This window comes from Myiozetetes cayanensis, unplaced genomic scaffold, assembly GCF_022539395.1.
Source record: "Myiozetetes cayanensis isolate MyiCay16 unplaced genomic scaffold, myiCay2020 scf17, whole genome shotgun sequence".
Classification (NCBI taxonomy): Eukaryota; Metazoa; Chordata; class Aves; order Passeriformes; family Tyrannidae; genus Myiozetetes; species Myiozetetes cayanensis.
In genome coordinates this window covers 11,431,264-11,446,579 of record NW_026087378.1, presented here as the reverse complement: position 1 = coordinate 11,446,579, position 15,316 = coordinate 11,431,264, and the positions used below count along the sequence as shown (strand labels likewise).

The 15,316-nt window shown below is 44.3% G+C and overlaps 1 protein-coding gene across 2 annotated transcripts in view; it reads right to left on the bottom strand.

Moving 5' to 3' along the window:
• The window catches only part of ADAMTS2 (ADAM metallopeptidase with thrombospondin type 1 motif 2), a 170,852-nt gene extending 155,846 nt beyond the window's left edge, over positions 1 to 15,006 (bottom strand). The window contains exons 1-2 of one of the 2 annotated variants that reach the window (XM_050312068.1): positions 14,985 to 15,006; positions 12,249 to 12,610 (exon numbers count right to left, since the gene is read on the bottom strand). In XM_050312068.1, coding sequence (XP_050168025.1) covers positions 12,249 to 12,610; positions 14,985 to 14,991 — 369 coding nt within the window. In that variant the 5' untranslated portion in view covers positions 14,992 to 15,006. Of the gene's footprint in view, positions 1 to 12,248; positions 12,611 to 13,543; positions 13,702 to 14,984 lie in introns of those variants that run through there. The other variant, XM_050312067.1, reaches the window with a different exon arrangement.
• Between the last annotated feature and the right edge of the window lie 310 nt (positions 15,007 to 15,316).

The following is a 15,316-nucleotide window of genomic DNA, read 5'->3' as shown; positions in this document are numbered from 1 at the left end:
TGAATCGCCTCAAAGAAACACAAAATTGCCAGGAGCAGCTAAACCCTTCAAAGACCTGAGTATATCCATCACAGATGAATTTCACATCACTAACATGGTATTTATTCCACAGTTTTGCTAGTCTTGTCATGATTTCTACAGGCTTGCATAATAACATGGAAATGTCACAAAAATTACGTCAGAATGACAATTCCGAGACAGGGAGCCACGAGGCCTCAGTGAGCCCACATTGACAACAAGCAGTGCCCTCAGCTGTGTCTTTGACCCATCTCCCCATTGGAGACCAAGGGCCCAGACAACCTTCAAAGATCTTCCTCTTCCATTGCGTTTTGTCATTTCCAAGTATGTTAACAAATCCTAAATGCATTACTTAAAGAACTCTCATGTTCATAGCACATAAACATTCACGGATCTTGTGTGTCCTGCTGCCTCCCAAAAACGAGTGTATCTCTTCTCAGACCATGGAGGCCTGAAATCCAGACAGTCAGAGGAGGGTATGTCACCAAGAGAGTGTGAAAACATCCAATTACATAAGGCCAGGTCCTCAGCTAATGCAAAGTGACAGAGCTCCCAGAAATCCGTGGAGACAAGATGATGCAGATCAACGGAGGTTTGGCTCATTATAATTGAATGGACCCCACTTCTAACTTTCTCATCTAGTGACAGATTGTTGGAATCCTGACCACTGGAATCCCAGAGCGCAAGGGGGAGTTGAAAGGAGATTGCATCAGGGAAAGTAAACTCCAGTTTTGCTGAAGGCATATTTATGATCCAGGAGTTTCAATTAGCTGTTGCTGAGTTATCACAAAAGTCTGTTGAACAGATGTGCAATTAGGGGTTTTCTCATGTTGTTCTCTCTCCTGGCTTGTTGTTTGTTTGGGTTTTTTTTTTTTTTTGTTGGGGGGGGTTGTATTTGGCGTTTGGAGTGGGTTTTTTTGCAAGTGATGTTGGTTTTATTGAAGTCAGAGAAAGCTCTTCCCACCACCACGCCTCTAGCAGTGCAGAATCAAAGCAGGGCAGCCTCAGAAAGCAGGAAAATCTTTCTCTTTCTGGCCCAAACTTCATAGGCAGAAGGAGGCAGAAGAGCTGTCAGAAAGAGCCTGCAAATTCAAGGCAGCTGGAATTGCCTCATCTTCCTGGCATGGACAAGGGGAAGGGTTTCTCCTGATCCCTCCCCCTTGCTTAATGCATCACCTCTTCTGTGGTGGGGATGTGGTGTGAGGCAGAAGGGGAAGAAGGTTTAGCAGAGCTATTTCAGGTTTAGAAGCACAGTTCTGTCCTGTTCCATCCAGCACACGGGATATAAACAGCCATGGGAGAAGCTGCCCTTGAGCCTCTCATACTCCCCTCCCTCACCACCTCCAACTGCACCAGGGGACAGAGAACAAGGTGAAAGGCAAGGTTAGGATGTGCAATACTCCATGGCCTGCTTTTTGTCCCAAATTCTTTGCTAATCAACCTGCCCAAACAAAGCCAAATGGAGCCAGTGAAACGAAACATACTCACTTCAGCAGATTTGGAACAAATCCAAAGATCAGCTACTTGCCATGGGACCTCCCTGGCCTTTATGAAAATGATGCTGGATCATGACACAAACATTGACAGAGACCTATCTTTTTTCTCTGTGATTTTCTGTTTAGATAAATACAAAATCATACTACATTTTTATAGGTTCAACACTTTTATTCTATTTTATAAGATGTGTTGATTATTGTTGGCCTTAATTTGACTGCAGAGAAGTAAGCACTTTATTTTCATAGCAAACTCATTAGCCTTTTCTACTGAGGAGTTTAAATTAATTCAAGACATCTTGTAAATTGTCGTCTTCTTTGCTTGTCTATTACTTATCCAGACTGAGTTTCATATTCTTCTTTCAGAGTAGTAAATCATCCTGTGATTAATCCCATTTTTACACTTGCTGCTTATGTCAGCCTTAATGTGCTGTAACTTTGCAAACAAATTTAATTTTGACAGACACCTCTTAGCACTTATTTGGGAATTAAATATTTTGGTTTACTGATGAATGGCGGATTTGCCATTTTTACAATGAAACCTAAATCTATTAGGAAATTCTGATTTCAAGCTTGGTTATAAACCTGAAATCGATCCACATTCATCCCTAGAACTTCTTCATCCCTGAGCTCCTTAGTAGTATTGAACTGAAGCAATGTAAAATTTCTGCTTCTGGGCTTTGGGGTGGGCTTTTTGTTCCCAATAATTAAAAGATTGTGACTTCAGGTGGGTTCACGCCGCTCCACAGGGAGGTGTTTTGAAAAGTTTGACAGAAATAATTTTATTTAGGTATTATTTTAAGGATAAAGAAAAAAAATTCTGAGACATTTTCAGATTTGCAAGTTTCAGAGCCTGTCAGCTTCCAACATAGCTCCTGTCACGTGAGAGAGTGTTGGCACATGAAAGACTCTTGGCCCAGCTCGGCTGTCTTCATCATCAGGTAGTGATTTATTTCTCAAAGACTGTTTCTTAAATACGTTCTGCTTTGCAGAATGCTTTCCAAACAACATCTCTAGCATTCCTTCCACAGCTCCTCTGCTTGGAGAAAGAAAAAAAAAAGCCTAGCAATTCTAAGACTCTGAGAAATGAAGAGGTATATTCCTCTGCATATGGGTTGCATGAGCATGATTTAGCCAAAAGCCATGACTTAAAACAAATAAAACCACTATTAAAACAGTAACCACAGCCTGTGCTGCCACCTATCCTTGGTTAATCTCTGCGTTTTCTGCGGATTCTTTTTCCAAACTACAGGCTCTGTCCTGTTTGCCCTTCGAGTGATGCAATGGCCATGGACACCAGCCCTTGTACCAGACCTGGGAGTCACACACTTCAGCAGGAGAGAACATGCAAGGTGCATCTGCTCAGGGCAGCTATGGGATAGTTAGTTCTGCTTTTTACATATGGGGCAAATGTCAGATAAATTAGAATCACAAAATCACAGAATTGTTTAGGTTGGAAAAAGACCTGGAAGATAATCGAGTCAACACAGCACTGCCAAGGCCACCACTAAACCATATCCCCAGGTGCCACATCTCTACTTCCCTGGGCAGGTTGTTCCAGTGCTTGACAGCCCTTGCAGTGGAGAACTTTTTCCTAATATACAATCTAAAAATTTAGCAAGTCTTCAGAGTAAAATCTGTGCTTTCCCCTATTCCCTTCTAAATTCCATCATTTTACAGTATTCATAAGAAAATGTAAATGGTTTAGGACTATTCTTAGCTCTTGAAATAGTTTTGCTCCCAAGAAAATAAGCCTTTCTTTCCTGTTGGACTCAACATATTATTTTGACTTTCTCCGTCCTATACTCCACAATATTCATTATATCACGCCAAAGAAAGCACATGTTCAGAAATACAACTTGAAAAAGAAATCCCTCCTACAAACTGTGCAAGAGTAGCCCTGACTCTGCAGTCCCCATCCTGGGTGTGCAGTGTGAAGGTGCCTCTGGATGGGTTTGGCTAAGGGGGTTGATACAAGCCCAGAGCTCCACTGGGCATGCTGGAAGAGGCTCCTGCAGCCCACAGAGCACAGAAGAAGGAGGTAGGTATGGAAAAAGGACTACCCAGAAGAGAGGGAAGCAGGCACAACACCAGGATGAGAGATCTGCACTCAGGGCTCCTGTAAAACGTGCTCTATCATTCACAAAATCCAATCCCTCCTGCCATTTCATGGACTGCTTCTTGTCAGTGCTGTAAGTGATGGAGTAAAAGAAAAGAGGTCAGGAAGAGCTGCTGGTCAGCCTGTTCATTAGCCAGCCTGCTCATTAGCCAGCCTGCTCATTAGCCACGCAGGTTCTTCTCAGCACATGTCCACTTCATTATTCTTACAGTGGTAGTAAATCAGAAAACACATTAATAAAGGCTTAAAAACCCAGGGCCTACATCAAGATGTGGCTCTGTGTCATCCTATAACCTCAGGAAGATATTTCGATTCTATGTTTTCCAAAAAACCAGTTTAAAATATTGGCCAAATGCCAGGTGTTTCTTTCCAGTTTTCTGGAAAGTGTAGAAATCATTCCCCTTCGTTAAAGGCCAATAACAGCTACCTGTAGTCAACACACCTAGTGAAGAGAAATAACTTAAATGCATAGATTAGTTTTATCAAGTCACAGGTAAAAGGAGATGTTCTTATCCACAAAGATAGCAGTGATGTCCACTGACTCTCTCATTACAGCATTAGTAGACTTCACGCTTGATTTCAGTAGAAAATAGTTCATAATTTGTCCCCTGAGACTCACTGGGCTAGAGGTTAAATACTGAGAAAAAGTGGTCTGACCATCTAATGAAATTCAGACATGGAGGTGGCAACTACAGGAAAAGTTAAAGGGAATGGCAGTAGGAAAGAAGTTAAAGTAGCTTTATTTATAGCTCGCCACATCAGAAGAAAAGTGAAAACATTGTACTTTGCAGGTGGAAGAGTCAGAAAGTGTCAGGGACACTGGGAAATTTCAACCTCTGAATTCTCCACAGAGAGCTGCACAACTGAAGAATTAATTGCATGCATTTATTTTGAAGATAAAGGTCACAAGTGCAGCAATAGAGGGGTAAAATATTAAATTTGACAGAAACCAATACAAAGGGAATAAGAATGAATACAAACTTTAAGGAAACACAGAGGATACCAAGACCAAAAACTAACAGCAAGTTATACAAACGGGACTTCAATTTTAGCAAGGCAAAGTTTTGGGAAACAAACAGATCAGTAGATGCAATCCTACAAGGGGCATGAAGTAAAATAAATAAATAAATAAATGAGTGGTAAGGGCAGGTCATTTCTGTGGGATCAGAGAGGATGAAACGATGCTGAGGTTACCACGTCCAGCAATTGAACCTCCCCCACTTGAGGGGCAGCCAGCCCACGTAACCCACACCAGTGGACAAACTCACTCAGAAATGCACACAAGACACACACACAAGGTGGTAAGAGAAACTCATCTGTACTGTAAAATGACACCTTCAAAACAACATACTTGGGATGATTTTCACTGGCCTGGTGATTTTTTGAGACTTCAAGAGAGAGAACTGGCATCTCTGCCTTTTTCTTGAGGGAAACTCTGAAACACTTCCTTTAAACAGGAAACAGTTACTTAGAAGAAAAAGCAAAAAAAAAAAATTAGTGCTGAGATTCACACTCATGACTCTGAGAGCTCCAGATCTGAAGAAAGCACCAGACGTTTCGAGACCTGGGAATAACTCAGATCTGTGACAGAAACTGTGATTTAGATATGAGGAAGCAAAATGCTCTTCTGCACTTGAAGAGGACACTCTTCAATGTTACAGTTTAATGGAACAGCGCTGAAAATAGCGTGTGAAATGTGGGCCTTTCATTTGCAGACTATTAAAAGTGGGAACCCGCTGTGTCAAGACTCTGCAAACAAAGATGAATTTAAAGCATCACACAGATAGACGAGGCTAAAGAAACAAGATGTGATGGGTTAAAGAACTTCCTGAAAGTTTGGAAGAAAGAAAGCGGTAAAGGGAGAGGCTGATCCGAAAAGGAGGGCGTGTATGTCAGAGCTGTTCACAGGAAGCAAAAGCTGTGCAACCCCTACAGGAGGCTCAAGACCTGCTCCCTGGTTCTGTTTTAATCAGACCCAGCATGAGAGATGTCCTAGTGTGCAATTAAGTAATGGCATGACCTGCTTACAAAGCAACAGTCACCGTTAATAAAAAGGGCTCAGAGGTAGTAGAAGAATAAAATACTAGTGTGATCTGTGGAGGAAAGGTCCTGCTCCATCCAACTGCTGGAATCCTGGTTGATCCAAAAAAGTATTTTTCAACATTCTGTAGCAGAAAGTAAACACGTAATTAACTCAAAATGTGAGAATGCCTTGCCATTTGCAGGAGTCTTAAGTTCTCAGGGAGCACTGGAACACCTCACCACACAACAAGTGAGCCAATAGCACATTTTGAAGGACACACCTTTGGAAGGTGAGGAGGGACAGACTTCTCAAAATAGATGTTCTGCTTACCCCAGAAATTAATTGTGACCTTATCAAAATTAGTTCCTATATTTGGATCTTTCAAGATGGAAAGCAGAAGAAGCCATTAGGAACGCCTCCTTGGATGTACAGAGTTTAATATTCTGGTTGGAAAATGACAGAATAGGTACCACTACAATGAGGACAATGCAACACAAGGTCAAATAGGACTTAAGGAAATACCTATATTTTATCCAAAGGCCTACAACATACCACAAAGATACCAGTTTTGATTGCCTGAGGAGACCCTGACCAGATGGTGTCCACCTGTATGATGTAGAAAATTACTTACTCTGCTTTCAGATAAAATGTAGGTGGGATGATCCATGCACAAAAGATGCAAAGGAAAAAAAAAACAACTTACTGATGACAGAGTCTCTTTTAAGGACAGCAGAGGATAATTTACTCCAGTCAGAGGCTGAATCATAGTGTTTACACTCTCTGTGTTTCAGACTATAACTTTTAAAAGGGAAAGTCTGTGCAATTTACACAACAGAAGGGGCTGTCCAACTAGGCTGTCCAAGGAAATGAATGGTAGAAACTCAGATAATGGATTACAAAGCAAAGTCTGGCCTGTGAAGACCTATGGACATGCTGGAGTGTTAGGTGTCAAAACAGCTCCTTTGCTTTCTGTCGGGGAGCACAGGTCTTTAAAACGATGTGTGTAGGTGGGATGTGCAGTCAGGCTCTGATTGTGCTAGAATTTACATACAGGCTTGGCTTAGACACATAGAGACCCCAGCAGAATTCAAAACACCTTTCAAAAAGGGTTAATGGTGATCCCACTCTGATCATCTGCAGAGGAGGTGTTTTCTTTAGAAGAATGGCTTTTACATTTTGTTCCATACTGCGTCACAGGAAATATTTGCATTTCTCCTGCCACTGTATTATAGTTCTATGTCCAAAAGACCAAAAATAACAACCCATACCAAAAAAAAAAAAACAGATGGCAACTTTGGTTGGATTTTGGTTAAATTTACAGATAAAATGCTCCCAAATTAAGAGACTATACATGCCCAATTTTAATATACTAAAAATGCATGCAACATGATCACAATGTAAATGCTAAGAACTTAGCACACAAAAAATGGATTACTGGAATTATTTGTGGCAGGCATCTGTTTTAACTGTCAGGCACTCAACCTGACCAGACTTTGAAGATAATATTGTGCTACCTTGAGCTCTGCTTTTTTGCTACATCACAAACCAGTGTAATCCAAAAACCAGATAAAAAAGGAATAAAACTAAATTGTAAATCCATATGAAAGCAGGAGATGGATGTCTAAAAGGAAAAATAAGTTATATAAGCATGTTTGCCTTCTACTGGCGTATTCACTGTGAGCAGCTCCTTCACCCTCTTACCCAGGTAAACTACATGTTCCACCTGAGGTGAGTCAGATTCAACTTCAGCTTTGTGGCCTGTTCCAAGAAAGCAACTCTGTCAGGAAGGCATATAAAAATATAACCTTAGAAGTCACTGACTTCTAAGAGCTCAAGCTCATTTTCAAAGTGAAGAAGGACTACTACTAAACAAGTACAGACTTCACAATGTGTTTGAATGTCTTCAGGAATGCAGGCAAGGTTGCAGGAGGGAGGGGGAAAATATTCCCCCAGGAAGGGGAAAGGTGGGTATTCGACATGGGTAGTTGGAATTGCTCTTAGGAAGCACCATTGACTGACTCTGAACCTGAGCTTTTACATGTACAATATACAAGTTAGATTATATGAATACATCCCTGTAAAATTAAAACTGGGAAAAAAAATCTATTCTCTGATTTAAAAAAGACAACACTATTAATACAAATAATACATCACAAATTCTTGGGACAGCTGACAGATATGCACTTATATTGACAGCAGCCAAAGCACCAGCCAGTTCCTGAAGATCCATGACTGGTGGATGGATCACCAGCAAATGGATCACCCCAAACCCACCCAGGTCAGCCCAGGGCTACAGATATTGTTAGCATTGGACATGAGTTGAAAAAGCACTGCTGGTGTCCCAAGCATTTCTAGAAGAAACAGCATCACAGCATCTGGGCAAGCAGCCAGCCATCAGGCTTCTCTCAAACAGTTTGGGAGGGTTATTATAGCACACAGTGAAGACTGAAATGTTGTAGAGCAAATCCTGCCCAGTTCACCGAACAAGAAGAAACAAGTCCATGCTGTTGATAACGTGACTATGGCTTGGTACCTCCAGACACGTAACACTCACAACTTACTAAGAAAACACACAATGTCTGATGTCTTGAAAAGCTCACAGTTACTTCTAACAACTTTACATTTTAATGACAATATAGTGACATTTTTGGAGAGCTGATCTTTTAACTTTTTAAGAAGAAAGAGGATTATACTGATGAAGCAGAGCTAGGACATCATGTTTTGTTACTGAAACTGATGTTCCTTCTTTTGCTTCAGTGGGTGCTAGATCGTACTGACTGTTCATCCTGAAGTTGTGATCCTCAGTCTTCTAGGATCATGTCAGTGAGTCTGACTCTGCACTGCAGCCCAATTTAATCACTTTCATCCATTTCAGATGTGGTGTTGATATTGTGTTTCTCCTATACCTGCTTGTGTCTGGGCTCACACATTCTAGCTCACAAACTACAAGTGTTATGAGGAGACTGGGAGGAACTTCATGTCTCTGAATTTCCACAACCAAATACTGCCATCCTATCAAATCTGAAGAAGATATTTTTGGCACAGCTGTCTCAAGCACTGCAGAAATATACATCAAAAATCAGAAATCCACATGCATAAAGAGTTTGTCTACAACGGCAGGTTCATCTGCTGAGGTGAAAAAAGGGCGTTCCCATAGTTCAGGCTATAATCTGGAAGGATTAAGATGATTCTAATTTTTTATTGTTTTAGGGCACTTTTTAGAGCCTCCAATCACTTCTCCTTCACAACCCTCGGAGAGGGCAGCCAGCTCCCTTATCCTCCAGCTGCAGCCACAAGTAAGAATCTGGCCAAGGACCAAGAACATACTCAAAGTGCAATACCTTCCACAACAGCCTGCAGGCCACAGACAGCTGACCATGCTGGTTCTGCCCACTCAGTGGAGAATTAGTTTGAAGGCTATCAGGCTGACCAAGATTACAACAAGATGTCCAGAACATTTCTATCTGAAGTAGGAAAGTTTTCACAAAACTTTTTTTCTAATATGGTAAAAGTCACATTCATAATTCAGAGAGCTGTTAAAAAAGTTATCGATTAGCTTCAACTTGCCAATGATTTGTAAAGACCCATTTCAGCTCTGAAAACACATCTAGATTGCACACTTCAGAAGTTCTCTTCATCTGTCTCAGATTTGATTTTTAGGTCAATAAAACTAATTTTGTCATGGACTTCTGATAGAGAAAACCATGAGTACCCAAACTAACTATCTACCTCCTCTATCAGGGCAACAAATCTTCGTAATTTATAGTATAGTTCAAAAATCCCTTCACAAAATCTTCATTTTCATGTAAATACCTTCCAACAACAACTCATTTGGCAATGCCAATTCCACCAGCCAGACTTTTCACTGACAAAGATTGGAAAATAAGACACAGTTGGTAGTAAAGTGCAAACCAAAGGGGATGTTCAGAGAAAATAACATCAGAAATTGGCAAGGTAGCAGATGCATTCGCTGACTTAAACCAGATTCAGTCAACAAAAGTTTGCAATGTAAAGATCAAAGTAGGAAACTTGAGTTCCAGTATGATTTCATCCCTGATGTCTGATGCAAAAGCTGGAAGACCACCAGAAGCATAGACAGATGTCAAACCACCTTCAAAAGGAAATGCTTCAAGAAAATACCAGGAATTAAAAGAAACAAGTTTATAACAAATAACTCTTAACACTTGTCATTTGACAACTCAGTAGTCAGACAGCTCCACCATCCCTGTCTCCAGAGTAACCTGGAAAAGGAGGTGGAAATACTTGAGGTATGTCACACTGGCCATGGTGTGTATATTGTCAGGCAACTGAAAAAAAAATCCATGATACTACAGAATTCCTCCATCTAATAAACTATGTGTGAGGCAAAAAATGGATGTAGAAAACCAGTTGGGAATAACCTTGTCCATGTCTTAATTCACATCCAAAATGCCAATAAACCTGAGAAAAGCATAAAGCCCAGTGGTCTCTAAGAATGTCTTGCTGGTGATACATTGCTCCAAAGATTCTTCAATATTCCTTTCAAACACAAGAAATAAAAACACAAGGTAAATGGGAAGACAGTTAAGTGCAGTATTAACTTCAGTGGGTTACTTGCTCATTACTGCTAGTCCATGCAGCAGTGGCTTTTGGAGAACCACTGGTATAATTTCTTGGAGTTTGTGCAATTCTATGGGCAATCTGGTTTATACTCTTGCCCCACAAGAAAGAAAGACACTGAGATGGAGGGAATGGGTAGAACATAGTACCCAAGGGATTGGAGCTCAATTTGTTGTTCTGCAACAGATTTACTGCACAACCTCAGGGAAATCATTATGGCCAGATGCTTAAAGGTATCGAGGTTATGCTTCAGCTTCAGTGACCTGGGCAAAAAAGTACATGTCTCTGCCCTGCAATATTTACCATTTAGATACACATGGAGGAAGCAGCAATCCATTGCCAAAGGTATTAGCAGAACCACAGATGTTGTAGTGCCATGAAAGAACCAGCCTGACATCCAGACTGGAATGTGGCAGCTCCCAGACCAACTCTCCCACTTCAAAGAGCAGCATTTTATAAACCCTTTGTCATATTCACATGCAACATGAGGTCTTGGACCTTTAGAGTCTTACCCATGCTTTGGCTTTAAGCCCTGTTCTATTTTATCATAACTCTCTTCTCTAAATATAAGGAGTTCGCACTCAGGTGAACACGAGAAGGAAGAAGGAACAAGCTCCTCCATTGCCCTTACAGTCAACACCTGTGCTGATGAGGAGAGCACAAGGCAAGCAACAGCCATCAACAGGATCTTCCTCCACCTTTCAGCACAGATGAACAAGGAAGAAGAGCTTTGGCTCCTCCTCAGTTCTGAAAGTAAAGAGCAATTAAATGTTGAGCAAGTAAATTTTGTGTTTTACACAAAACGATCTGTGCCAAGTGTGGGGAGAGCACAGAACTTCTGCTTTCCCCCTGAGGCAGGACTGCAGGCTCACACTCTGCTTTCTGAATGGCTCCTCTTACTCAGTCCTGATGCTCCTCTTGCCCTCAGCCAGCTGTCCACATCAAACAACTGCAACATTAAAACCTGCTTCTCCAAACAGGAATGCACATGGCTAAGGGAAACCGCAGGAAGGAAAGACTAAGAGGAAAAGCATTTGATTCCCTTCCATTCTCAGACAGCCAACATGCTATCTCCATACATGTCATCTTCTTGGCACAGCAAACTAACAACTTCCTATGACTAAATAAATAGAAATACAACTGACTCCTACTGGCTCTTCGTGCAGAGGCAGAATGCATTACAACTAAGCAATCTCAAAATGATGAACTCTACAGGCTATAGCAAGGGAACATTGGCTGGATAAGTTGTTCATTATAAAAAAATATAGCTCTTTTCTCACTAAACAAATTGCTGTGCAGTAATTACTGCTCAAATGGCAGTATGACAGTTTAAGATGTCACGGACTAAGGGTGATAATCTGACTGCTGAACATGTACTCCAGAACAGAAAGCTGCAGCAAGTTTTAAAACACACAGCCTTGCAAAATATATCTCAGGGAGCTGTTTTGCATATAAAACTCAAACTCTTCTGCAACTTTCCATCAATCACTTGATTAGGCAATGAAACTCTCCAAGTGAAAGATCCATGAAAACAGACTCTGAATAAATTAAAATTTTCCAAAGCAAAACCATATTTCACCAATGACATTTGTTTCCAGGGCAGTCCAACCAATTATTTGGGACTAACCCTCCCCAACATTTCCCCTTGCAGGCTGGAAGTGAAAAGTGGACGAGGATGCTGAGAACTTGCCATTTCATCCCCTGTTTCAGAGCGCCAGACACCTCAGGCAACTTTACCACAAATCAACACAAATCCTGGTTTCAGCTGCTCTGTTCCAGAGTAGCTACCTCAGAGCATGTGCTCAAACTTCTAGTGCCACTGTCTGTAAAGCAGCGCCTGGTGCAGCGCAGCTATTCCCACACAAGGGAACATTAGTTAATTTGCATTCACAGTTACCATACGAGGTGTGAGTTTCTGACAGTCCACACATTTTATATTTAAAGATTGTACGAAATTAATATAATTATCTTTGATATAATAACAAAAGTAACTTACCAGCCCGTCGCAGTTGCTGATAGCCACTGAAGCGTTTGGCAAATCAGTGATATCCCCAACATAGAGGCAATTCCCATAGAGAGGTTCAATGTGAGTCTCCTCAGAGTCCTCCTGCCACTCAACTGTTGCTCCAGGGGCCACGAGCCTCGAGTTTGGCCGCAACCTGAAGTGAAACTCTCTTCCAAAAACAGTGACATTGTAAAATATTTGCTCATTTGCCACTTCATGTTGCAAGTCCTCCACTGCTCTCCTGAAGCGTGCTTTTGGCGGTCCAGACACCAAGTGGGATAGGAACCTGCCCTCTGAATCGGTGCTGGTGGGGATGACAAGGCTGTACTCCTCTATATTCCTCAGAATTGAATCTTTACAGGGAGAAAGCAAGAGAGGACAGAGATACTAGAACTAAACATATCCTGATGCCGCGGGATTTTTATTCATTATTCATTAGCACACCAGACGCTTACATAAGGCAGATGGACACTGCACTCTGTGCAGGCACTTCGTTCACCTGCATGAAGTGTGCAGAGTTCATTCGAACTTGCCTTTTGCTCCCCAAAACACCAGACGGCAGCGTGAGCCTCCCCATCCCGCCGGGACCCCGCACTCCTGCCCTTGCAGCGAGGTCCCGCTACCCTTTGCCCACCCACTCGGGACCCCGCACCCCTGCCCACCCCGTCCGTGACCGGGTCGCCTCGGGGACTTCGGGGCTACCCGGGCTGCCAGAGTTGAAGACGAGGGCGCTGGTCCACTTCGGGACTGCTCAGAGAGAGAGGGGCAGGGGCTGGGTTTGCAGGTGGCAAGTCTGCAAGGGAAAAGGCACGTCCCTCAAACTAGCCCCGGTACGGCGGGAATGGGTCGAGCGGTGATGGGAGCGCCACGAGCAGCGATCGGGAGCGGTCTCTGCAGGAACCCCGGGAGTTTTGTACCGAGGCGATGACCGGGGCAGGAGGAGGAGGAGGCAGACCAGCTGCCATGTGTTTCATCCCGCCCGGGGAACTCCAGGCACCGCGCCCTGCCCGCCGGGGCTCGCCCGCTCCGTGGGGCAGGCAGCGAGAGGCGCGGGGCTGCGGGCGCAGCGCTGTCACCGCCGGGCACTGCCCCGTCCCTTCTCCCGCTCCCCGTCCCCGCCTGCCCCTTGCAGGAAACAGCTGGAAAACCCGGCAAAAAGTAGCCGCAGAAGAAGTTCAAGGGGAGCGGAAAGCCGCGGGGCGACGAGCCGCGACTTGGGACGGGCGGGCTTGCGGGCAGCGGGGCAAAGGCGACCAGCCCCGAGGGGCGTCCCGGCGGAGACCTACCTCTGTCCCCGGGGCGCCGCAGGGCTCCGGCGGGCAGGGCGAGCGCGCAGCAGAGCAGGACGCAGGCGATGCCCGCGGGAGGGTCCATCGCGGCGGCCCCGGCCCGAGGCGGGGGCCGGCGCCCGGGCTGCCCGCAGCCGGGGCGGGCCAGGCGGCAGCCCCGCTCCGCTCCGCTCCGCGCCGCTCAGCGCTGCCCCGCGCCCCGCCGCCCGCGCATTCGCCCAGCCGCAGCCGCAGCGGCAGTGGCGGCCGCGCTCCCGGCTCGCAGCGAAGCAGAGACACCAGGAGGCGGCGGGGGTATAGTACTGGAAGCACAGGGCGTGCGGAGTGAAGTCAGGCTGATTGACAGAGGCGCTGCCACACGGCGCAGCCGGGGCCGCGGGGAGCGGGGCCGGGACCGCCCGCCCCGCCGGGGCAGCCCCCGCACCGCCCCCGCCGGGCTTCCCCGGCCGGCACCGCCCGACGCTCCCCCGCTCCGGGACGGGGCCCGCCGGCGGGGACGGAGCTTGACAGAAAGTGTTTTTCGAGGCAAAAAAAGAAACGCCCCCTGCGCCGGGCTCGGGACCCCCGGGCGCTGGGACAGCGTCCCCCTGCCGAGCCCCGAGGGCTGCGCCGTCCCGGCTGTGCATCCACTGGTGGTCAAGGAACACCGGAGACGGATAAGGGAAATTTAAAGCACCTCGGCACGAGTTTTGTTGGAGTCTTGGTTCACAGCTGAGAGCGAGGACTCAAATGGAAAAAGTGCCACCAGCAGAGGCAAGCCACAATCAGAGATCATCATCTGATCTGATAAATTAACTCCATGCAGCCATTTCACACGAAAAATTGTTTGAACCATTAGCTAATAAGACTGAAATTACTTGCTTCAAAGCCATCTTATATTAAATATCTGCAATTAGAGAGATAAGCCCTGAAAGTGTTTAGGAATACTAGAAATAAGATACAGAAGAACATTTTTTTAAAATTATATAGAAGATTTTTTTCAATTATTAAAGAATCAAGAGTGGCCTTCATGGAAAAAAACAAGTTATATTTGTTTCCATATGGCCAGGATAAATGCCATATCTCTTATTCCCTTCAGAGAATGTATGTATTTACTCAGCTGTTACATTACAGGGATCATCTGCTTCTTTCACCACTTTATTCTTCAACCTTGCAGAATCCCACAAGCCCTTCTCGTGCTCCCTCTGACCCTGCCAGCCCATGGCCTTACCTGCCTCGGGCTGATTCACACTGTACCTGCATGTGTTATATCCCTCTGGAAATCTGCATGCAACGGCTTCCTGCCAGAAGCTGGTCCTCTGCCAAGGAATTTTCCTGGGTATCCTTGACTATTTTTGCTCCTTTGTGACTAAAGGTCCAATTATTGCCTTCCATCCCTACCTTAGGGACACAGGTGAAGGGTATAGAAGAAAAAATAACAACAAACCATTCTGCTCACTGCCCATGATGAGGTTTTATGGACGCCCAGCCCTGGTCAGTTATGGCAGTCACTGATCTCTGCTCGCTTGGTTTGATGTTCTGGTTTGGTTTTCCCACTTCTCTAGGTTGAGAATAAAACAGGAAAGATTATTCTGAATAATGGAGTAGATCAATTTATACATTGCATTCAAACACCCCTTTACTTGTCATTTCAAATGACCTCTGCTTGGGATTGCTATCTGCACCAGGCTTCTCCCAGTTCTTCCTTTTGGTTTGGTTTTCTATTGGCTCATTTTTTTTGTTTTCTTTTGGTTTTGAGTCCATATTGAGCAGCTTCTCTTACTTAAAATC